At 40.1% G+C, this 23,405-nt stretch overlaps 1 protein-coding gene across 17 annotated transcripts in view; it reads right to left on the reverse strand.

The window, feature by feature from the left end:
- Positions 1–23,405, reverse strand: part of SORBS2 (sorbin and SH3 domain containing 2) — a 138,127-nt gene that overhangs the window by 48,987 nt on the left and 65,735 nt on the right. For 13 of the 17 annotated variants that reach the window (XM_045069416.1, XM_013059005.2, XM_013059004.2 and 10 more), the window contains 6 exons: positions 20,137–20,275; positions 16,705–16,877; positions 11,827–11,893; positions 10,712–10,756; positions 7,476–7,665; positions 5,431–5,545 (listed from right to left, as the gene is read on the reverse strand). In XM_045069416.1, the coding sequence (XP_044925351.1) occupies positions 5,431–5,545; positions 7,476–7,665; positions 10,712–10,756; positions 11,827–11,893; positions 16,705–16,877; positions 20,137–20,275 (729 nt within the window). The remainder of the gene's footprint in view (positions 1–5,430; positions 5,546–7,475; positions 7,666–10,711; positions 10,757–11,826; positions 11,894–16,704; positions 16,878–20,136; positions 20,276–23,405) is intronic. The other 4 variants (XM_013059006.2, XM_013059003.2, XM_045069415.1 and 1 more) reach the window with 1 other exon arrangement.

Raw genomic sequence — 23,405 nt, forward strand, 5'->3', positions numbered from 1 at the left:
ACCATAATGTTGTGGAGAATATCCTGTAATTACTATGGTAAAGATTGCAGAAAACCTGATTCAATTTATAATTGATTCTATAGTGCAGAGTACTAATTGAGATTTTGATCTTAGCTAAAATGCAGTTTTCCTCCTGTTATTTAGATAATGGCTATAGAATACGAATATTTTATGGAGTAGTTCTACTGGAGCTGAATTTTTAGAGTAATTGACATTAGAGGGAATTTTCTTTTTTTTTCTTTTTAAAATTTTTTTCAAAGATTTTTGTTTACTTATTACAGAAAGCACGTGCAAGCTGGGGGGAGGGGTAGAGGGCGCAGACTCACCGCTGAAGTTAGACTCAATCCCAGGACCCTGAGAACGTGACCAAGCCAAAGGCAGCCACTTAATGGACTGAGCCACCCAAGCACCCTGACAATGGAAAGAATTTTCTAGTAGTTTTTGTTCTGTCTATAGAGGCCTAGTACTTCTTCCACAAGAAAACAAATCTTTGATTCTTTCAAATCTCCTTGCTTTTAATATTATAAACTTAATAATATTACCAATTCTTGATTTTATGATTCTGGTTTCACATTTAGCATTTTGTTTTGCTAAAGGGAGATAGAAATTTCTCTTGGAGTAAACAAATTTGTTTAAAAAACATTTTGAACAGCAGAGGGCAGCAAATTTACTAAAAAAATAAGTATATTTACCAGTGGTTACAACTTCATTTTAACTTTCACCTTAAGAAAATACATAACAAACAGATACATGAAATCCTGATGTATAGAAGTATATTTCTATGATAGAATGTGGAAAAGGAAGACTATCTACCATCTTGCACCATAGCTTTGAATGACAGTTTTTAATTATGATTTTTTAGGTTAAAAATTTAATGTAGAGTCTCAGATTCTAGTGTCATCTAGAATCCATCCAGTAGAGAGAATGACCCAAACAATGATCATTGATAATTATCTATAATGTTGGAACTTAATGAGAGGCATACTTTTGAGTATAGCTTTTATGGTAGAGAGATGCAAGTGGCAGAACTAGAATTTTCTTTTCACTGTGGGTGACCTATTGAATTGCCTTAGTTATGCAACAATGATATGTATTATGTAGCAATCTAGATCCCTGCTAAGGTATACAGAAACCTCACAAAAGTCAGTGGTAGATAGACACATGGTCCGCCAACAGTCATATATACACACTCAGAATCTCACTAAATCAACACTTTCCATGCAAAACTTGAAAGTTCCTTTGAGTTGTTTGACACCGATGTGAACACTGGGAAACTTAGGAAGCCTGATCATGTGTTACTCTAATTGCTCATAAAAACAACCAAAAAAAGCAGATACACTGTTGCACATTTTTCTGATCTTTTTTGTTCTCTTCTTACTTTGAAAAACCTAGCAAATCTGTGCTGAAAACAAATGTATTTCAGTGCAAGAGGAAGCATTTAAGAAAATCTAAAACTATAAATCGGACGGATTCTTTTTCAAAGACAATCAAGGGTGAGCCGTTCTTAAAGTTTTTATGTTTTCTACAATTTCAAAGCATTTAGTTGCTTTTGAGGTTACAGAAATTCTACTTTTCTCCATATTCTCATTGTAGACATGTAATTTCTGTATGTGTTTCCAAACAAAAAGAAGTGTTCACATAACTTAGTTCTTAAAAATTTATGCTCATTAGATTTTAAAGCTTTAATGGTATTCACCACTGTGTTTTATATTTATTCTGGTTCCGCAGTAAATGATACATGTATTGAGAGTTGGATTCAAAACCACCAGATGAAACTCCCCCAATTTTTATACATTAAGCTTTGACGATCATCATGGATAAGGAAGTATAAATTCACTGCGGGTTTAAATTGCATTTCAGCTCTGTTTTCGGTGATTATTTCTTTCTGCTTTTATCATTATGTACTGGCTTAGTTACTGTAAAGAAAGGTAATGTCTTCCTATTGTTTTCAACAGATCCTGAATATGTGCTTACTTTGATTTGATTTAATTTAATGTAATTTAATTTTGGCTCACCTATAAATATATCCAATCCAGATGGGATGTAAAGTTTCTATTAATATAATCTAAGCAGAGAGTTTGTGTGATTGCTTCACGGACTACATGTGGTTCAAGTCCATTAATGGTAAATTCCTGGTAATTGCGAAGTACTTTTGTAGATCAAAGATTAGGCCCCTTTAATCAATGTTTTCAAACTTACAGTCAAATGAACATCTACAGCTTTCAAGAAACTGCACTGACCTTTACTTTCCTGCTAAAACCAGAAACACTTCTACCATTGATTCCTAAGGAAGAAGGGCATCCCTTTGGCCAGAGTCTGGGGGAGGACTTTTATTCAAGCGGTTTGGCCCCCTCTGCCCACTGTGTATTTCAGGGAATCAGGGGATTAGGGAACCACAGTTACTAATAGCCGTGTGTCAGATCCCCTTTGTGTACTTTGATGGACACCCACGTTGCCGTTTGTTGCTAGGAAAGTATAGACTTTATAGATGAGCCACAGAACAGGGATCAACCCTCATCGGTTTTACCCACTAACCACAAGGGTAAAACCTATATTCATTCATTCAGTTATTAGTCCGATGGCTATTCACCGAACACCTACCATGTGCCAGGCATTGTGCTGGATGCTGGGGATACAACGCGTGCACTAGACACGGTCCCTGCCTTCAAGGTGCTTAACATCTAATGAGGGACACAGACAAGTCAACAGGCCGTTAGAATTCAGGGTGTCAGGAGGAAATGCCCATTGCTATAGGCACACAGTAAGGGAGTTTTACTTCCCATCCCCGTCCCCAGGTGTTAGCCATGGTGCCCTGGGGAAAAAGAGACAAGGCCACAGGTGAGATGGGACGGAGAGAGAGCTTTCCTGGCAGAGGACGGGCCTGTACAAAAGTCCAGAAGGCAGGCATTGAAGGCTGTCTGTCTAGCTGGCTCACGGCGAGTTGGCAGGAAGAGCAGGAAGAGACACGAGGCCGGAGAGGTCCGCAGGGGCCAGACCACAAGGTTTTTTGGCAATTACATGAAGAAATTTGGGTTTTGCTCTCAGGGCACTTGAGGAGCATTAGGGAGCATAACTGGGTAGCTGTCCCTCTCATGCGGCAATGGGCACACTGTGACCAGCAGAGAGGAGGGGCCGGGGGAGGACTTTGAGAACTTTGAGAGAGCGCGGGGAGGTCAGGGTGACGCCTGGAGAGACTGGGCAGATGATGGGGTCATCTAAGAATTCAAAAGAGCAACAGAAAACTACCGAGCATTTTGTATAATTTACAAAAACTAAATAGGAAAAGAGCAAAGGAATGCTCACAAACCGTTTGGGAGTAAAAAGACAGGAGAGCGCATTCCTTTGAAATCCTCAAGTTTTGTTCATTTGCTACTATACCACGATCATTTAGCAAATCTGCTCTTCATCTCCTACACCTTGTGGGTTAAAGATGCTCCCGGATCCTAAGGAAACCACAGCAGTCTCTGCGATATCACTGTGCAGTTAGACTTTTGTCTTTTTTTTTTTTTTCTGCTTTAGGGAGGCAATGAGAATGAATTCAGGGTGACAAGAAAAAAAGAGGATAGCCTTTTCCTAGAATAAAAAAAGGCCAGGCCAAAATGACATAGATGACTAGCCCAAATCCTTTTGCATAGCGCTGGCCCCCTGCAAAATTGCTCAGGAGGAATAAAAATGTTGGTTCTTTCAGTTTCTCCATATGACACCCATTCTCATTTCTTTCCGGGTTTCGTGGTTCCTTCCACTTCTTTTTGCCTGTGGCTGCAGAGCCCTGTCCATACCCAAATCTCCAGCAATGCCATGCTCCCAGAGCTTTCTCTCCTTCTTAGAATACAAGTCTAGCTTCGCATACTCATCGAATGAAAGAGTCAGAGCTCCTCAAGGTGGAGACTGTGTCTTGGTCACTACTGTGTCCCAGCACCGAATACAACATCAGGCACATAGTTGGTGCTCAGTAAATGTTACTGAATGACTCAATAATGGAAATATCCTGGTGAGGGAGCTTCTAAAACCCATCCTGTTTCCCGAGACCACAGCTACTAAAGCGTTCAGTACAATCACAGCGTTCTAATAAATTGTCAGGAAGATCACCAATGATCATTTAATTATTTACATTTAAATCTGAGGCTCATTATGTTGCAGAATTATTTGCTATTTTCAGTTTTTTGCAATGGTAACGTCATGGTTCACTCAATTCTCAGACTAGAAATTTCAAAGGATGATATGCAATTGTACAAGCCGGTAAACGAATTCAAAGTTTGCACTAAGCCTTCAAACTAGTGATGTTCCTTTTTTTTTTTTCTTTTTTCTTTCAGTTTTTCTGGTGAAGTTCTGTTACTCTAAAAGATAAGAGTTATTTGAAGGAAGGCAAAGAAAGCTTACATACACGTTATGTTTGAATTGTGTGATTATAAGGTTTTGGAACATATTTCTGAAGAACATAACCATAAATACAGGGTTTCAAAAATGAAATCAAGGGCGCTCATGTTGGGTGTCGTAAGGCAAGGGTTTCCAATCAAATTTCAGGGCTGGGCTTGCATTCTATGTAATAATGTGCTTTCTTGGATACTCTTAAAGGAGTGAACAAAGAAAACTTTTTCCTCTTCACTGACAGCACCCAAAATTCTTTTAAGACAATGAGGAGTGTAAATTATAGATGGACCTCTAGATGCAGATTTTGATAGAGATGCCAAGGAATTATAGTTTCAAAGAGATCCAGAGGGCACGGTCGAGGAGGGAAAGCAGAGGACTCAGAAAGGGGGACTGGAAAAATAAAAGCCAAGAGGACCAGAGAATAACCCTATTTGTTATATTGCACTTGGAAGAACCAAGTGGTTATTTTCAAGTTAATGTATCTTTTTGTTTGCATGGATGAAATAACTAGGAAAAACCTCTGCCAAGTTAAATAGAATCTTGATCCATTAGATGGACAATCAGGAAGCTTGAGGCTTGGTAACCTGAGAGAGATTTAATAAGAATCAATTAAAACAACTTGTTTTTTTTAAAAGAAAGGCATTTGGGAAATTTCCCCTTAATTCAAAGAAACATTAAGCAACCGATGTGGAAGGGATGGACTTTGTGGGCCCATTTTGTATCAGAGAGACTAATGCATGATTTTTCTCATTAGCAATGTAGACTAGCAATTAAGTATTGCATTTATGAATTTTAAAAACATTAAGCTCAGGGCTGTGATGAGGCACAGCTATAGTTCCATGAAAATGGGTCCCCTGTTTGGTTGGTAGGGATAATATATTAGAGAGCTAATCTCTAATTCTCAGACAAGAGGCACGAATCATGATACAAAATCAACTTGATTTCTAAACACCGCCAAATCCATAAATTACTTTTGCGACAAACATTACTAAAGCATACAAACTTCTTGGGAACCCAGAAACCTAGAGAGCCGGCATTCTGTTTAGTGCAAGTGCTTACTGGTCTTTCATGCTGGAGAATGGATGACTTCCCGGGTTCATATTCAAAAATACTCCTTGGCTCAGAACGAAATTTTCTTGTGTCCACTTTTCTATCTGGAGGATCCCAGTCATGCCTAGAAATAAACAACAATTACGTAAAAATAATTCTGTATGCTTCAAGCGGTACTAGAAAACCACTTGCTATCTGTTTACAAAGGTTAGCATAGGTTTTTAAAAAGTATCTCAGTATAGAAAGTTAATCTGCAAAAAACACTACATGTATATGTTGTTTTATATAAACGATTTAAGGAAAGCCATTCTTTTATTTCATATTATATTTTCCTCTTTTTTTTTTTTTTTTATGCATGATCTTGCTGGCTCAGTAACTCACACAGGGGTATACAGAAATGCACGCAGCCAGGACTCTCCTTGGAAACCCTGGGGATGGTGTACAAATCACAGCTGTGTATATTCATGTCAGAGTAAATGGCGGTTATGGTCCATTGAGTTATGTGAGTTTAGCTCACCGCTCTGTGACCTGGCATCCTTGATCCAAAGTGACAAGGAGTAATGTACACGCCATGCTTGATCTTATTTATCCTGCAAGTGGCGTCACAGTTTGGGAAAAGTACAAAAGTGTCACTTGGGCTGCCGTCCACAGAAGCAAGCTGTGTGGCTGCAGAGAGCCTCCTCTGGTGTTACCCTTGAAAAACCGGATTCAGACAGCCACCCTCTTGCATAAGAGACCTTGGAAGCAGCTCTTTTTCCTGAACTAATATCCTTCAAAAGGAGGTCAACAAAGAACTTTGGAAGTAAAGCTTTTCTAGGTAGCCGGGACGAAAGAAGGCTTCTATTAAAACAATGTATACGGAAGCCAGCTACAAAATCTTAAGTGATGATCATATTTCTTAATGAGAAATTTATTTCTACTAAGCATAGGACAAATAATACATTTAAATTTGAGTTAATTTGGGTTCATTTTTAATAGCAGGGATGCTGTTTTGTGTATAGACAATTATTTCTCAAATTTAGGGTGTCACACTTATAAACATACAGTTTATCATGAGGAGATTAAAGTGAAGACCTCTTCACACATGATGTGTGTCTGTTTCATGGTATCTTGTATCCTCTATACTCATCAGTTACTCTTAATGGTACAGTGAGATAAATATAGTATTTATGGGATGAATAGGATAGGTGGATGGTTAAGAATTAGTATTAATGTTGAATGATTCTTAAATTGTCCTTAATTGCCAGAATCGCATGGGCTTTAGAAAGAGCTGAGTTTGAATCCTGGCTTGGACATATGAGCTGTGGGAGCTGAGAAATTTACTTTAATTCCTAAACCACAGTTTCTTCTCTCTAAAATGGGTTTAAAATAGAACATATTGGGTCATTCTCAGAATTAAATGACATAATAGAGGGAAAGTACTTAGCATAGTGAGCTCTCAACAAAGGTTACCTATAAGTAGATTAGTCATCATCTTAATAAAAATTACACAATGAAAGTGTGTTTATAAATTTTTATTTTTGTGTGAATAGTTCCTATAAAAAATTTAGTGGAGCAATGAAAATTAGTATCATCTTGAAAAGCTGGTAGAAATGAGTCACAAATAGACACTAACTACTGCCTTATATATTATTTATGACTAACCTTGCCTGGTTTCAAAAAGAGACTGTTGTGTACCAGAGGGGAAACTGTAAATCATTAATAGACCTAACATTTCAAATCTGAGGAAAATGAAAATTAACCCCAGAGTCTCTGACATGCAATGTCAAAGGAAGTGTCAATTAATTCTACTTATTCGTCTTCTTATATACATTTATTGATCAAAAAGACTGTGCTCATGTTACTTCAAACCTAGGGGATTATGAGATTATGAATCAAGATTCTGTTTGCCACAGTCGCACCAGAGGAGGTCAACAGGGCGCATGCGCTCTCGGAGGTTCTGTGACTAGCATCTCCGTAACGTAAGCACCAAGTCTCCTGCTAGAGTCTCCTGCCAGATGGTCTTACTTCTATACTAAACAGAGGATAAGCTACTTCGGGGGGAAATGTCTTACTTTTCTGTTGAAGATCGATCTCTTGGCCGAAGTGGAGGAGGAGGAGGAGGAACATGTGGGGGAGGGACAGGGGAGGAGGCATCCTTAAAGACATCAGTGCCATTGTCCGAGTGACTTTTGGAGAGGGGTCTGTAGGTCTGGGTCTTTGCCGCAGGATGTGACTGAGCACTGTAGGGTGAGTTGTATAGGCCTGTCGTGAAACACAACACGACAAAACAAAAAGAAGCAGATAACATTTTAAAAGCACATTAAATTACTTACACCCCACAAAATATCCGGTGATCTTAACAACATTGTTATCAGTAAGCATATCCATGGTGCATGCATTGGGGGGTACTTCTTAATCGATTTATGAATATTATTAATTTATTAAGCATGATTAATATATTAATCTGTTATTGATATATTCTGTACACAATGACTGATTACGGTGAATCTTCAACAATCATTTTGAAATTAGTAATAATTCAGACTGGTATTAGGAATCAACTTACAGGTGCTCAAAGGAAAATTTTCTCCTGGGTAATATAAACTAAAAACATAGTTAAGTTTACAAAATAGTTCCCAGAACCATTTCCAAATATCTTCTATTACTTTAAAAGTTCTGACTTACATGTGATCATTGACATGTTAACTGTAATTGAACAAAATATTGAGCAAGTTGTACGTGTGCTGTGTATAAGTCTTAAGCAAGGCTTAAGGACACAAAAATCCCCTTTAAGCTTGTAGTGGATCTGGGGAAATGGGGCACGGATAGAACTGTGATTGAAAATAATTGGGGGATGCCTGGGTGGCTCAGCCGCTTAAGCATCTGCCTTCAGCTCAGGTCATGATCCTAAGGTCCTGGGATCGAGTCCCGCATCAGGCTCCTTGCTCAGCAGGGAGCCTACTTCTCCCTGTGCCTGTCGCTCCCCCTGCTTGTGCTCTCTCTCTCTCTCTCTCCCTCTGTGAAAGAAAGAAAGGAAGGAAGGAAGAAAGAAAGAAAGAAAAAATAATTGGAAACATGATAAAGGGTAAATGAGGAAAATACATATTAAAAATTAAAGATTTTAAAAGATGGTGGATTGGTCAGAGAAGATATTATGGAACCCATGGCACTGGAGTGAGCCTTGGAGGATTGGTTTGGGTGGGTGCGTGGGGGAAGTGGGCAGCAGAGATGGCTTAGGGAAAACAAAACAAAACAAAACACAAAAACAGGCAGGAAGGACGAGACAGAGCACAGTGGGATGCAGGGTTTGTAGAGAGCGAAGAGGCTCGTTCCAATTGTTTTGTCTACCAAAGAAACAGCAAAACCATCTCTAAGCGCTCTGCGAGGTTATATGTAACTACTGTTCGATTTACTAATTACTGAAGGATACAGAATTTCAGTAGCAAAAATCAGTATAAAAATTCTGAATTTCCTGCCACCTGAATCTTTGGAGTCAGGTCAATTTTCATTCATCGACTTCTCCTGAGGGGCCATACACACTGCAGTGACAAATGAAAAGACAATGTCTGGGGATGCCTGGGTGGCTCCCGTGGTTGAGTGTGCAGCTCTTGATTTTGGCTCAGGTCATGATCTCAGGGTCATGGGATGGAACCCTCCATTGGGCTCTCTGCTCAGCAGGGAGTCTGCCTGAGGCTTCTCTCTCTCCCTCTCCCTTTGCCCCTCCTCCAGCTAGTGCCTCTCCCCCCAAATAAATAAATGAATCTTTAAAAAGAGAGAGAGAAAAGAAGGAAGGAAGGAAGAAAAGATAATGTCTGCACTTACTGTTTGGCCCAGATTCTACAATCAGACTTCAACTTTACAGCTTGCGAAAAATAAAACAGGGCCCAAATGGAGTCACTTCTGTAGGCTGAGCCCCACGTCACCAAATGGACACTTAATTACAGTTTTGGCTTTGCTAGAAACGGAATCTTAAACCAGATGATCAGGAATTGCCTGACCAGCACCAGGGAGCTCACCTGCCGTGCCCAAAAGGAAAACTAATCTTGCAATCACCTTCCCACTTTTTTTTGTTGTTGTTTGGTTTTTTGGCCTAGTATAGCTTCCTTGTTTGGTTCCTTTCTGCCCTATAAAAGTCTTTCTTTTTGTACAGCTCCCCAGAGCTCCTTTCCATCTGCTAGATTGGATGCTGCCAGATTTGTGAATCGTTGAATCAAGCCACTAATACCTAAAATTTACTTGGCCGAGTTTTTGTTTTGTTTTGTTTTGAACAAACCAAACCCAGGAGGTGAGTCCGGAGAAACCGTGGCTAGGAATACAAGTTGAGGGAAACATTTTCCTGGGCTTCCTCTTGTCATCTGGAAGACGGAGGACCCGAACCCGAGAGGTCTTGCAGTTTGCTAACCTGGTTCTGCCCGGTTTTTCTTCTCTGTTTGTCCTTGGAGACCAGTCAGCAGAATCCCTAACAGTTAAGGGGCTTGAGGGCTGGCCTTTCGGCATCAAGGAGGGGAGAGTCTTGTGCAGTTCTGCAGCTGACAAGGGGTCCCCTAAGGGAGGCGAAGTTGCTGCCGTTGAGGAAGAGGGGAGCAGCCCCACGTCAGGAAAGGAAAACCAGGCTCTGCGACAGTCTCTAGCCTGGGGGTGAATGGCAACAGGAGGCTCTCCATGGGGTCCTCTAATGTGACATTTAGGAGAAAGGGAAATATTCTGGAGGGGTCCTTCACTCCAGCCTGCAACCGAGTCACACGACAACAATGCACTCAAACGCAAGGAGAAACGCCCAGAATTGCGGGGGTATCATCAGGATGGTTGGCAACTCCACATCAGGAAAGTGGCCCCGCAGAGTGGGATTTAAAAAAAAAACAACCCTTCAATGAATGTTTGCATTTTGGGAGCACAAGCAGGGACAAAGTCACAGAATACTTTGCCGGACTTGTTTTTTGTGAAGTGTGTTTGAACGATCTTACGCAATCGTGACCACGCTTGCTGCTGATAAAAGGAGATCTTTATCTGACTTCATACCCTAGTGACAGCGTGTTCTTTCACGCTGTCCTTCAGACTTGGGTTAAACATTCCTGAGGCCCAGGATAAAATGACAGTGAGAATGAATGAGAGAAAACAGTATTAGTTCTCATTTCCATGAGAAAAGATCGATCCTCGGGTCATGCATGCTTTGAGAAAAGAAAACCAGCAACCTCTTGATTGTACAAACTGAAAACATGCGGCTCAAACGGGTGAAAAAGTGAGTGTGAGTGCTTCCAAGCATTGCCGAGCATATAGCATTCATCGTCAGCAAGGAAACCCGTCCTACCTGCGTTATATGTATAAGGAGTATTATACATGTCTGTGTCATCATCTAGAAAATGAAACATAAATATTATGGTAATACAGATTCGGTCACCATATCATAACAAGACAGTAGAACTTCAGAGAAACAAACAAACAAAAATCTGGTCGAAAACCAGTGTATTGGGTGCTTGGTGTCTGGGTGGCTCCACCGGTTCAGACTCTGCCTTCGGGGACGCCTGGGTGGCTTAGTGGGTTAAGCCTCTGCCTTCAGCTCAGGTCATGGTCTCTTGGTCCTGGGATCCAGCCCAGTGTCAGGCTTTTTGCTGAGCAGGGAGCCTGCTACCCCCTCTCTCTCTGCCTGACTCTCTGTCTACCTGTGATCTCTCTCTGTCAAACAAATAAATAAATCTTAAAAAAAAAAAAAAAAAAGGACTCTGTCTTCGGCTCAGGTCATGATCTCAGGGTCCGAGTCCCACATCGGGCTCCCTGCTCGATGAGGAGTCTGCTCCTCCCCCCTGCTTGGGAGCTCTCTCTCTCTCTCTCTCTCTCTCTCATTCTCTCTCGGTCAAATAAATAAGTAAATAAATCTTAAAAAGAAAGAAAGAAAGAAAGAAAATCAATGTCTTTTGCCTAGTTCATTATGCCATTATAAAAATGTTTCTAATATTGTTTTGTTGCTGGCTTCTGAAGTTTGCCCTGGCTTATCTGTGACCTATTTGCTCGGGCAGCCCTCTCCCCAGCATACAAGGTCAATGCCTTTTCCTCCCTTCTTTAGGCAGCTTTCTCTTCTGAATCGCGCACCTCTGCTCACTCTCTCCAAAAGAAGATGACATGTGTGAATGTTTATGCAATGAGTCTGTTTATGCACCCACCGGGCCACACAACTCGCTGCAGATGGTGGACAGGGAAGGCGCGAGGGAGCAGAGCGCCAGGCAGCCCTCCAAGGGTCACCTAATGAGAGGCTTCTTGGCAGCTCAGGAGTGAGGCAGGAGCACAGGTGTCTGTGATTGGAGGGTGACAGAAGGGGCCGTGGGGTTGCTAGGTTGTTAAGAGTCTATGCGGACGAGAACTCTACAGGAGTAGACGGAGAACTCCCTCAGCCAGGAGGATCGGATCAGAAAACAGTAACATACATACCTGGCTTGTGCACCATGTGGATTTGCTTAAACATTGTCTTGTACCAGTCCTTTGGTCTGTCAACTGTCTGTAAAAGAGAATGTCCAGGAGTTAAAAAACGGATTCCAAATCTACAGTGTTCCTCAATGTTCTTCTTTCTATACTGTATCTTTTCTCGTAGCAGATCTCTGTTCTGGGATTAAAAATAAAAGGTCTATTTCATGATGGTAGTACCAGTAATGTAGCCAGTTATGGCTGCGACTTGTAAATATGTTACCCCTTGTTCCCATTGAGGCTGAATTGACATATTATATGCTATGGTTTTATTTTTTTTGCAAATCATACTGTGCACAGCACTAGATAGTTGGTATTTGCACACACATATTTATATAAAATTCACAGAATCAAAGTTGTGGTGTTGTAATGGTTTGCTTAACTCCTTTTGGTGATAATTATCATTATCCTTAAAAACCTTTTAGTGAGTGTTCTGTTCAAAGCATTATTTTTAGAATTAACTAGGGAATATTTTTGACTTTCAACCTGTATTCTGATCAGCTTAAGCTTAGAGAAATAAAAATATGCTATAGTTCTGCAGCAAACCTAAAAAAGATGTAGATATTATCTTGAAATTTTTTAAACATGATAATAGAATGTATGTAACATTTACCTAGCTAAATAAATTCCTTGAGAGTAGAAGCTCCTTACACAGCCCAGGATTTGGGCATGATAGAAACTGGGCTATAGTGGAAAGAAAAAGTTAGTGTCAGCTCAACCTAGATTCAAATTTCGCTTCCTTTAATTATTGTTTTATACTTCTTAGCAATATGAATTTGGGCCAGTCAGGTAAGCTTTAGGCCTCATTTTTGTCCCTTCTAAGATGAGATTATATCTACATCAGAGGGTTGTATGGAAATAGAGTGAAGCCACATATACAATAAGACCTAGAACAATGCCTAGAATATAGGCTGTGCTCAAGGAACATTACGTATTTAAGGATAAAAGAAAGAATGAATCCAGGTTATTGGATGGAATCCTACCTGATTATACACCTGTGAAAGTAGAGCTCTTCCTTTATAATCATAATTAAAGATTTTGCTTAGCAAGATCTTTATCTCAATATATCCAGACATCCTCCAGCAAGAAACTCGATCACTCTGTGTATGGTAATAAATAAACCAGATTTTCCAAGACAATTCTCTTGATATAAAATACTCTGTTAGGACTGCCACAAAAATATTCTTGTAGTTTTTTAGACTGAGCTTTGGTATAGATTTTATATCCTATTTTTTTCTCAGAAATGTGCTAATTGCATTTTTCATCTGGAAATTGAGGGGGTGCCATATTTACATTCATTTTCGTCTCTAAGAATATATAGTTCTGATAATGGCCATAAATATAGATTAACATTAAGAGCTACTTGACTTTGTTAGGAGTCACCCCCTTATTCATTCAAGGCTCTTTTTTTTTTTTTTTAAATATTTGTATTTATATATTTGTCAGAGAGAGAACAAGCAGGCAGAGTGGCAGGCAGAGGCAGAGAAGCAGGCTCCCTGCTGGACAAGGAGCCTGCTGCGGGACTCGATCCCAGGATACCAGATCATGACCTGAGTTGAAGGTAGCAGCTTAACCAACTGAGCCACGCATGCGTCCCAAGGCTCTTTTATACAATGGGAAAAGTGAGGACACTGTTGATTGACTTTATATTGGAGTGGTGGGAGTTGGTGGGAGGGGGGCAGTGTTGAATCAGGTGTCTAGTTAATATTTGCTGGCAGTAGCTAAACATGTATCTTTAAGGGACATGTTCCTAAAAGATCAATTTCTCTTTCATTAAGCTCTATTTCCTTTAGGCATTTAGCACCAGATAATAAGATATCACTTCGTGGACACACGTTTCCCAGCCATATCTGGACACAAGCAATAGCAACAAGGAAATCGAATAAGTAAGTTGTATCACTGTATATGGCAATGCATCTTGACAGACAGGAATTTTTTCCTTCACTTGCTGGAGGGCATGGATCAGCAGGAGCTCGGTTCTGCCATCTGCTAGCTTTATATGGTGAGCACAGAGATGCCAGGAAGTGCCCAACTGGTTGGCAAAGAATAGGAAACTGGTATAAGGCAATACTAAAACTCTCTGTCCCTTTCTAAAAGAGGCACTCCAAGCATTTGAAGTTTCTTTAATAAATGACGTCATAGACATATTATGGCTAATGCGGAGATGAAGTATATAGAAGTCTACTCACATTTACGGATGTTTACTTTCATATATGTCCTTCAGGGTTATTTTAAATGGACAGTTAACTACTAGCAATTCACTATTTGGTTGTTTTCTATAATCTTGGCAGAATCCATCTGCGTTTTACATTGCCACAGCTTACAAAGTATCAGAGCTCTACATTGATGTATCAGGCAGAGACTTCCAAAAAGGGAAAGGACACATATTTTCTACACACGAGTATCCAGTGATTCTATTCTATTTTTGCCCCTCTCGAGCTTTGAAAGGGCTCACACGGTGTTATATTTGAACTAGAAGAAAAGAATCTTGTATTTCACTTAACTAGCCGGCTTTAATTAGACAGCCTCCTGGGACCTGAACCCTAGTGATTTTTGTTGTGGTGAAGAATGGTAGTAAAAGGCTAACACAGACGTCCCAGGTCACATGAGAGAAGGCAGACTGAGGAGCCTTCATTCAAATCACTCAAAGGTACATTTGTTGACTTTTGGCTTTCTAGAGTTTCTAGTTTACTTTACAAAATTCTGTTTCCTTGGTATAGGCTGGCTGTCTAAAATGAGACCATAACATGATACACTGAGACAGCCCTGCCTTTGGTGGATACACCGAGCAGAATTCCATGTGTAGCAATTTGAGTCTGATCATCATTACTCTCTACACGGATGAGAAAGAAAAAACAACCTTGGAGATTCTTGGCCTGCTGTGGCTCAGAGATGGCCTGACTCAACATTTATAAACACAGCTATACTTGGGGATGTGCTCAGCAAGGCTGAAAAATAGGGACCAAGAATAAGAGTCTTCACAGACCTGCACCTTCTTTGTAAAGTTTTAAAAGCATAAATAAGAGCACAGCTGTATATAAAAATTCTGGTTCCTTATAAGGAACTTCTGGGCTGCTTATATTTTATTTTCTACTTTATAGAACAAAAACTAACATCAAAGCTTTAGTACATGTATTTGCTTGTGCATATCTAAACATGCTTTTGATTTGCAAGTAGATAGACAATATAGACTTTTAATACTCCTTGATTTTCACTAACCATCTATGATGTCTGCTTTTTTTTTTTCTTTTGAAAACTAACAAGGAAGTCCTTGCTATGTACTAAAATTATGTCTTATGGATAAAAAAATGGTTCAGCTTTTTGTGTTGTTTCTTATATATCATTTATCATGTTAAAGACACACCCAGAGATCTCAGACTGAAATCCTTTCAGACAGAAATCTGTAACAACATAGAACCAGGGATCTAATATGTGTATCTACTGTGACCCGAGGGTCAAGGAAACAAAACCAGGGACACCATTCCTGTCTGACACTGGATCCCTCCATTATTTCGAGAGAAAAAAAAAAAGCCAAATTTAACCATTTTGAGTCAGAAATCTTCAAAGGCAAACAAATGACAAAACGCCATCACCAGAAACATGTAGTCATCATAGTAGTGTTAGTGACCATCCCCAAACTTTTTCTGTTACTTAAATATGACAGTCATCAGTCCCAACGTAGATTTTGTAGGACTTTATAATTAGCCACATTCAGCGTTCCCAGAACATAGCAAGTCTACAACCCCAGCAACTGCCCTACAGACTGACTTTCTGGCTTTCGGTTCTAATACAGATGCTTGGGCTCATCAGATTTTTTAACTCTTAGAACGTGTAACTCCCACATGAGAGAGGCAATCTTACCACTGCTTTTTTCCTGATCCCTTTCCCATTCTTTTCCTCTAGCCACGATTGTCTTTGGCCCCCCAGGATCTGCATTCCAGGGAAGCAGCTCTTGGCAACCGACCCCTCCCCAACCCGAGCCCCCAGGTAGGTGGGTGGTGCAGGCGCTTCCATTCAGCCTGCGCCCACTTCTCGCACAGCCCCCCGATTCACCTGCAGGCGTGCGGCCGCTCTCATCCTGGCTCCCAGAGTCTTCCTTCTGCGGCTAGCACAAACCTTCTCTGCAAGGAGACTGGTCAGCAAGCCGCCTCAGCTGCTGCTGAGCTTTGCCAGAAGGGGCTGCCCTGACACACTGAGCAGTGCTTTGGCAGAGTTTAAAGACTTTAAAAAAAAAAAAAAAAGAAAAGAAAAAAATCCAAACACTTTCACTTATCATCCCCGAGGGCTCGCAGCAGGCGCAGCTGAGGAGGGACACTCAGATGTGTATTTTTCTTCACAGTTTTTCCTTTCCATGACATTAACTCCCTTCACTCCAATCATCTCACCTCCCAATGCCCAATTCACAGCTCCCGATCTCCGATGGGAACACACAGCCCTTTCAAGAAACAAATCGCTGGTTTATTTGCAATGCACGTGGGAATTCAATGCAGCCAAAGAATTCACATTTTCTCGTTCCTTCTCTTTTCTCTCTATCGCCCTAACACTCCTTGGAAAAAGGTAAAACAAAACACAACATTCTTTTTGCGGGGGTGTGGGGGGAGTTCCCACGATCACAATTTTCATGATTTTCTATCAAAATGCAAAAACATTGTGTGATCAGCTTCCATCGATGAGATCTTTTTCTCTTTCTCAGCCACACACAGCATAATAGTCACAAGCACTCAGAGGGCCCAGAGGGCCACCCTCATTACATAAGAACAGGGGAATGCACCAAGCCGTGGACAGTCCATCCTTTGTAGCCTCCGTGCCCAGCCCCGCAACAACGCGCACCCGGGCATTTCCTACCGTTCTAATTGCTGTGGGGATTCCGGATTCATCCACGGGCCCGATCCCCGGGTAGTGCGGGGCTTTGATGACCGTCACCCTCTTCTCCTCCTCCGAGGACCTGTACAGTGGGATGGAGCTGCCCATGGTGCCGTCCAGGGACTGCGCGTGCTGGGGATACGACTCTGCGGAGTCTGCGGAGACAGTGTGGGGAGACACAATGTATCGCTCGCACGACGAATCAGGACTTGATGGTGCCTCTTGTGCATTGACGGCAACTGTAACACAGAACCTGTCGCCATCACTGTCTCTTTGAACCCGTTTCCCTTACATGCGAGCTGTCTGTTGCCTGCCCGCAGGTAGGTACCCCAGCTCAACTGTAACAACAAGGTCCTCGTCGAAGGGGGAAGGGGAGAATAGCACTTGCTGGAAGACCATGCGACTGTGGAGCGGCCATTGTGCTAAGAAAGCACCTGCATGACGTCGTCTTATCCTTCTGCTCTGTTGGGGGGAGGGGTCCGCTTTATAGATGAGGAGGCAGAAACTGAGACGTTCATACTATTTTTGTGAAACTGCTGACCGCTGGTACTTAAAAGTGCTGAAATGTCCTGAGAATAAGAGACAGGACTGTCGAGTATACAGCAGCAATTTCGTAAAAATAAAAACAAAAATCACATTAAGAAATCTTCACCTCCGATCCTATTCTTAGATGTGAAAGCTTATGGATTAAATAAATGATTTAAATGACTGGTAATGGTGTTTAGCTAACTAGTCACGATGACCATAATATCTTTGCTTTTACTTTAAAATACCAAAACCCACTTCTTGCCCCTAGTTGAAAAATTGTCCTAAGCCTATAAATTAGAAGCGGTTTCTCCTGTTCCTAACTTCATGCCATGTTTATTAACTTTTCATATATTTTCCTAAGAAACTAAGTACTATAAAGTCCACTTACTTTTAGTTCACAGATATGCCTGAAGATCAACATCATTACCATTCCTTCTGTACAATTGATAATATGACTTCTTGCTTCTTTATAATAAGCTTCCAAATTTTGGTGAGCAAGAATGATTCTTGACATAGCTTGTCTAATACAAGACTCAGAAAGGTTTCTTTTTATGTGGATGTGGAAAAGTTCTAATGTTTCAGAGTAGCATTAATTGATTCTCTCTCTCTCTCCCTCTCAAAAGATATGACTGTGCTTTTGTAACAAATTTATACAAAACTCCATAAGTAAGATTTTTAAAAGATTTAACTCATCATTTTAAGGCTAAGTCCAGCGAGGATGCCTATAAGCTAAAATCTATGATAACATTTATAACTGCTGTCACTCTTACTACGGACGGCTGTGTTCAGTTGAATTGCAACAGAAAAGCATTTTCGATCCATTTCTGATGAAGAATGGCCTTCACCTGCCATTGTACATAAAACCAGTGCCTTTTCCAAGCCACTCCAAATTAAGACATATGTGGTCTTTGACTCTGATTTCCCACTTAATTCCCAAAAGGATTTGAGTTGGGAACTTTGAAGATGGTATTTCAAATAAACAACAAATACTTTTTGAGCACCTCATTTGTGCAAAATCCTAGCCCCAACAAACAGTATTAACTCTGTCTTCACACACAGTTCACAAGCTAATACAAGTTTAGCCTATTATTTATTTCATTTGTCTTTCATAGGTCCACTCACTCTCATTTTTGTCATCTTTTTGCCCTCAACTCAATATAAAGTTTCTCTAAGGCAGGATAGATTTCTACACTCTCCTCAGGACCTAACTCAGCACTGGGAGATGGGTATCTGTTCCAGTGTGTTTATAGAGGGAATTTCTTTCCATGTAGTATGGTTTGTATGTGAGTCTGCCCATTGATACGTTCTAATATCAAAGCCTATCTGCATTCGAGTATTTATATATTTTGTTTCTTGTGGTGAAAGGGACAAAGTTGTGTTTTTAAAGACAGGTAATGAGGACAGAGAGTCAAACGGATAATAATTATTTGGGAGAACATCAGGGCCTAGAATAACTTGTAATTTTACTATAGATCTGTGATAATGCATAGCTCTGTAAAAAAAAAAAAAAAATCTACGTATAAGAGATTCCCATCATAATCCTGCACCAGGGACTGATGGTTTAAGGGAAACATCCAGGCACAAGGGCATTCTACTTCCTTACACTTTAAAAGAACATCATTCTAAGATTTACAGATGATCCCCAGGAGCAGTATTAGAGAAGGCACAGGTATATTTAGATTTTTCTTTAATGAGTCTCAGGGCTCCATGTAAGTGCTACAGAGGTTTTGTGGACCACAGAAGCTGAGATCTGCAGTGGTCCTGAGTAAGCCGATGGCATCCCGTCTTTCAGCAAACAGTGCTGGGGAGGATGAAGGTCTGCTGTTGTTAATGAAGAAATGGGAGTGAAAGCCCTGTGTTCGACTTTCTTTCTGTCGTTGGTTGGTGGTGCCCAGAGCATTGGTCCTGTCCTGATTTCCTGAGAGGTGTGTAGCTGGCTCACTTGCCACCACCTTCCTCCCTGCTGCCTGGAAGATTTCCAGTTGCTCAACATCATGGAAGCTTTCTCAGCTGGAATTTGGGTGATGGTGTGATTTGGTTTGATTTTTAGTGTTTTGGGTGGGTTTTTTTGGTTAATGTTTTTAAAAACTAAGAAATACTTCTGTTATTTTCTAAATAGTTCTAATATATTTTGCCACATAAAAATGTTTGTCATTATATGGTACCAGTTCTTATCCAGGAGGCTTCAAAGAGGTCCCAAGCCCCATGAAATTACACTTTCAACTTTTTTTTACGAACAAATACAAATTTTTTTTTTCCTGGAGGACAGCTCTCATTCATCGAATTCTAAATTTTTCGAAGGATTAAGAACTCTCTAAAAAATTCAGGGATCATTATTGAAAGGAACGCCTGTCCCTGATTGATGGTCTTCTGGTCTCAGCTCAAGGAGCCGTTTACTACTCTGTGAGGCAGTGGTTTACTGTTTACTGTTTGGTGAGGCAGCCTGTCCCCTTTTTAGACTATTTTAACTATTGAACAATTCTCTACAAATCCCAACACCATTTTCAGCAATGAAAGCTTTTTCACAAAAGAACAGGCTATCTTGAACATGGAGGGGATTTCCCATCCGTGGACATGTGCTATGCAAATGTTCTGGTCGTGTGAACTCTCCTGCCTAACTGGCCCCCTTTTTCTTTCTACCCCAAACCCCGAACACTTAATAGCCTCAGAGGGAGAAGCAGCCATCGTCTTGGGATCCCTGGATGCCTATGTCCTCTGGTGTTGAATCCTCTGCTCTTGATTCCTCCCCTAGGAGAGGGTCATTAAATAGTGGATTGTTGAATATCTCTTGCTCCTTTTTAGAAAAGTTGCTCTGGTATCTTCCCGTGTGGTTTGTACTTGTTGTGTTGAAGTTGTCATGGAAATCAGGGCTATCAAGTGACTCACCCAGTGAGCGGCCATGCTGCATGATAATGCTTGAATTGAGCGAGCCTGGGAGAGAGTAAGCTGAAGGGGAAAACGGCCTTTGATAGTAACTCATTGGACTCACAGCACCTCCAGAGTTTCCATTCACTGTTATCTGGCTCTGAGAAAAGAGCAAAGACATCCTGTTATAGCACCCAGTTCGCTGTTAACACCATCGCTTTAGACGACAATAAGAGACTTCACTCTTACGACAGTAGTCAGCTGTCAAACTTTATTTACTTAGAAAACTGATGTCTAGAGACTTTTTCAATGTCCTCTCTATCTTCCTTTATTTCTGAAATCACTGTCTTATGTGTCAGAGGGCACAGGAGGTAAGTAGGAAGAACAGAAGCAGCTGGCCAGTGGGCGTGCCCCTCTACCAACAAGAGATGCTAAAAGCATCTGTGGGAGTCAATATAAAATAAAATAGGGGGTGAATTGGCTTTTATGGTCCTGATGAGTGGTCAGAACATTGTTAATTCTGCTCTGCGTGAGGGATTTGAAAGGAATCTTCTTGGACAGGAAGAAGGGCACTGGTTCTCAGACTTAGGGCTATCCTCTAGTGAATGGGTGTTTCTAGGCAAAGGGATAACATAAGGAACACAACTGTTTGGGCTTATGTCTCATGAAGCAATCTATTCTAGAAGAATCAAGCTTTTCTGCTAAGCCACTGGCTTCTCCCTGTTCCAAACTCATTTAGCACTTGATAGGCCTCTTTTTGGTTTCTTAATAACTTATTATTTTGATTGCTTTAATCTCTGAGGATTCTATATCTCCTGGGATATCTCAAGATACTTGTCGGAGAGTCATATATATGCTTCTATGCATTCAACCTCGGCTAATAACATCGTAGACATTCAATAGATATATATTGTGTTTGAATTGGATCAACCAAGTTCAGAAGTTGAGCTCACCCCTGTTAAGGATGCCTGTCTATCCATAACACAGCACACGGCATGGTGGAGATCACATAACGCATGCGAATGAGCCGAAACATTAGTGAGAGCGTTTGGTTAAAATACCTTATGGCTGAATACACACAGACACACTTATGCCCCTAGGTAAAAAACACCATTTGTGAACTTTTTCTACTTATTTTAAAACAGTTTCAACTTCTAAAATACAGGCCTGAAATGGAGGTAGTCAATTAATTGCATATTTCCATGATTTTTCACTTTAAAGCAGATCTTTTGAAAGGACCAAGAGTTGATCTAATTTCACTGTTTCGTAGACGTACCACATCCACAATCAGCATTCCATTGTAATGATGGTGCTTACTGATTGCGTACTTCTCTAAGCTGTTCCAGAAACCACTCTCTCGTCAGAAGCAACCATGTCTTATAGGTCTGCTCCCTGAAGAGCCCTGGACATTCAAACGACGGGAGGCCCTGACCTACCCCAAACGCTTCAGAGCTGTCTGTAATTTTGATGGATTACTTGAGAATATTTTTGCCACCTTGCCTGAATCAGTTTGGTTGTTTTGTAAACGTAATCCCAATCCTATTGTTATAAGGTGTTACAGCGAGTGTTAAAAGGAGAATTCTTGTGAAAAACCATCGTGTTACTTTGTTACTAAACATAGGAAAATTGCCTTGAATCCTGTTTTGATATTGTCAGTAACATTGATTATGGGTTAAAAAAAATAATAAATCCTGCAAATAGACTTGGGTTTTCATTCATTAAACCAGGTAGGAGTTTACTGATGAAATAATACCTTTAGAATTTTAGAAAATACTTTATTGTTATACTGAAATAATTACTAGGAAAATCATCTCTTGGAGAACGGAGGTACAATTTCAATTGTAACTCGAAACCAAGTTCAGTTACAGTTAGCTTTGATTGTGCCCACAAGACTATATGTATGCATTTCAGGCTCCTGAAGAGTCTTAAAAATACCAGATTGAATCGGTTAGTATACAAATTAATATAATATCACTATTCTGTATCTTTGGTCTAAGGCCCTACTGTTCTTTGAAGATTTAAAAGTGAAGAACTATTGAAAACACAGGGAAAGATGAGGAGAGCCCAGCCTGCTGAGCTCCTGGCTGTAGTGACTGGTGGGGCGTGTCCTAGAAAGTGAGTTTTTAAGTTTTGTGTGTGTGGGTTTTTTTGTTTTGTTTTGTTTTTGTTTTTGTTTTTGTTTTTCTGTAGCCCAGTCACTAACTGGAACTTTTGACAGCCAAGTTTTACATGCAGCCATTGAATGAATACGAACTCCATCTAAAGTATTGTTAAATATTTAAAAAAGATATTAAAAAGTATCTTTTGTCTTCTGTAATTGCAGTCTTGAAAAACATATGGCTTATAATATTTCCCTCTGCATGAAATTTTCAGGTTTATGACCTTGAGACAACATAGAAAACTATGTACCAAATTTTGTTTATAGCAGTGCTTATTTTGAGCTGCATTATGAAATCAATTTTAGAAAAAAAATTCCTTTTTTTTTTTTTGGCCTAGTGTTGTGTACCTTTCAAAATGAAGCCATTATCTATACATTATATATGATTGAAAATCTGTACCTTAAAATTTGAAAGCATTTCAGTCATTTATGAATCATTTCTTAGGGACAGCTTGTCATAAAGACATATTTAAAGAATGTCATATGTATAGGAAGTATTTCTATATTGCTCTGAGTGGAAAATAAATTATTGCTATATAAAACCATAAATGAATTCACACATTTCTATGTCAGAATGGCCCAGGAAAAGTAATTCAAAAAAACCAGAGGACTAAATTTCTGCAGTGTAGACAAACAGTATTTACAACATTCATCCCTGTAATGAACCAGAGGTTCGAAAGATGTAGTTGTAAATGAGAGAGAAGCAAGAATTAGCACCATGCGGTCAGGAATTATGTATGTGAGAAACGAGGCTATCTGAACTATTCACACAGGACACATTTGTATGAATCTCAGAGGCAAACTGTTCTCTACCAGGATTTATTACTGGGTTAAAATCTTAAAAAATTTTAGACTTTCCCTATAATCTAATCATCATAATATATGTGTACTTATCTAAATTTCTGAAATAATTACTTTTTTTGAGATAAAAAATTTTTTATCAAGGCAAATCACTGTACATCTCAGTAGCTAGAGCAACACTGTAAATATAAATGACTCTAAAATGAGTGAGGAGAAGAGAGTTGACTTTTCCATCTCCAAGTAGGCTTGTAAGCATGACTGTAAAGGATTTTCTGGCCGGACGGACTATATGGAGTTGGTTTAGATATACATGACCTCTGTGTAAGTTAAA

This window comes from Mustela putorius, unplaced genomic scaffold (genome assembly GCF_011764305.1).
Source record: "Mustela putorius furo isolate JIRA1106 unplaced genomic scaffold, ASM1176430v1.1 tig00003932_pilon_pilon_pilon:0A:0A, whole genome shotgun sequence".
Taxonomy (NCBI): domain Eukaryota; kingdom Metazoa; phylum Chordata; class Mammalia; order Carnivora; family Mustelidae; genus Mustela; species Mustela putorius.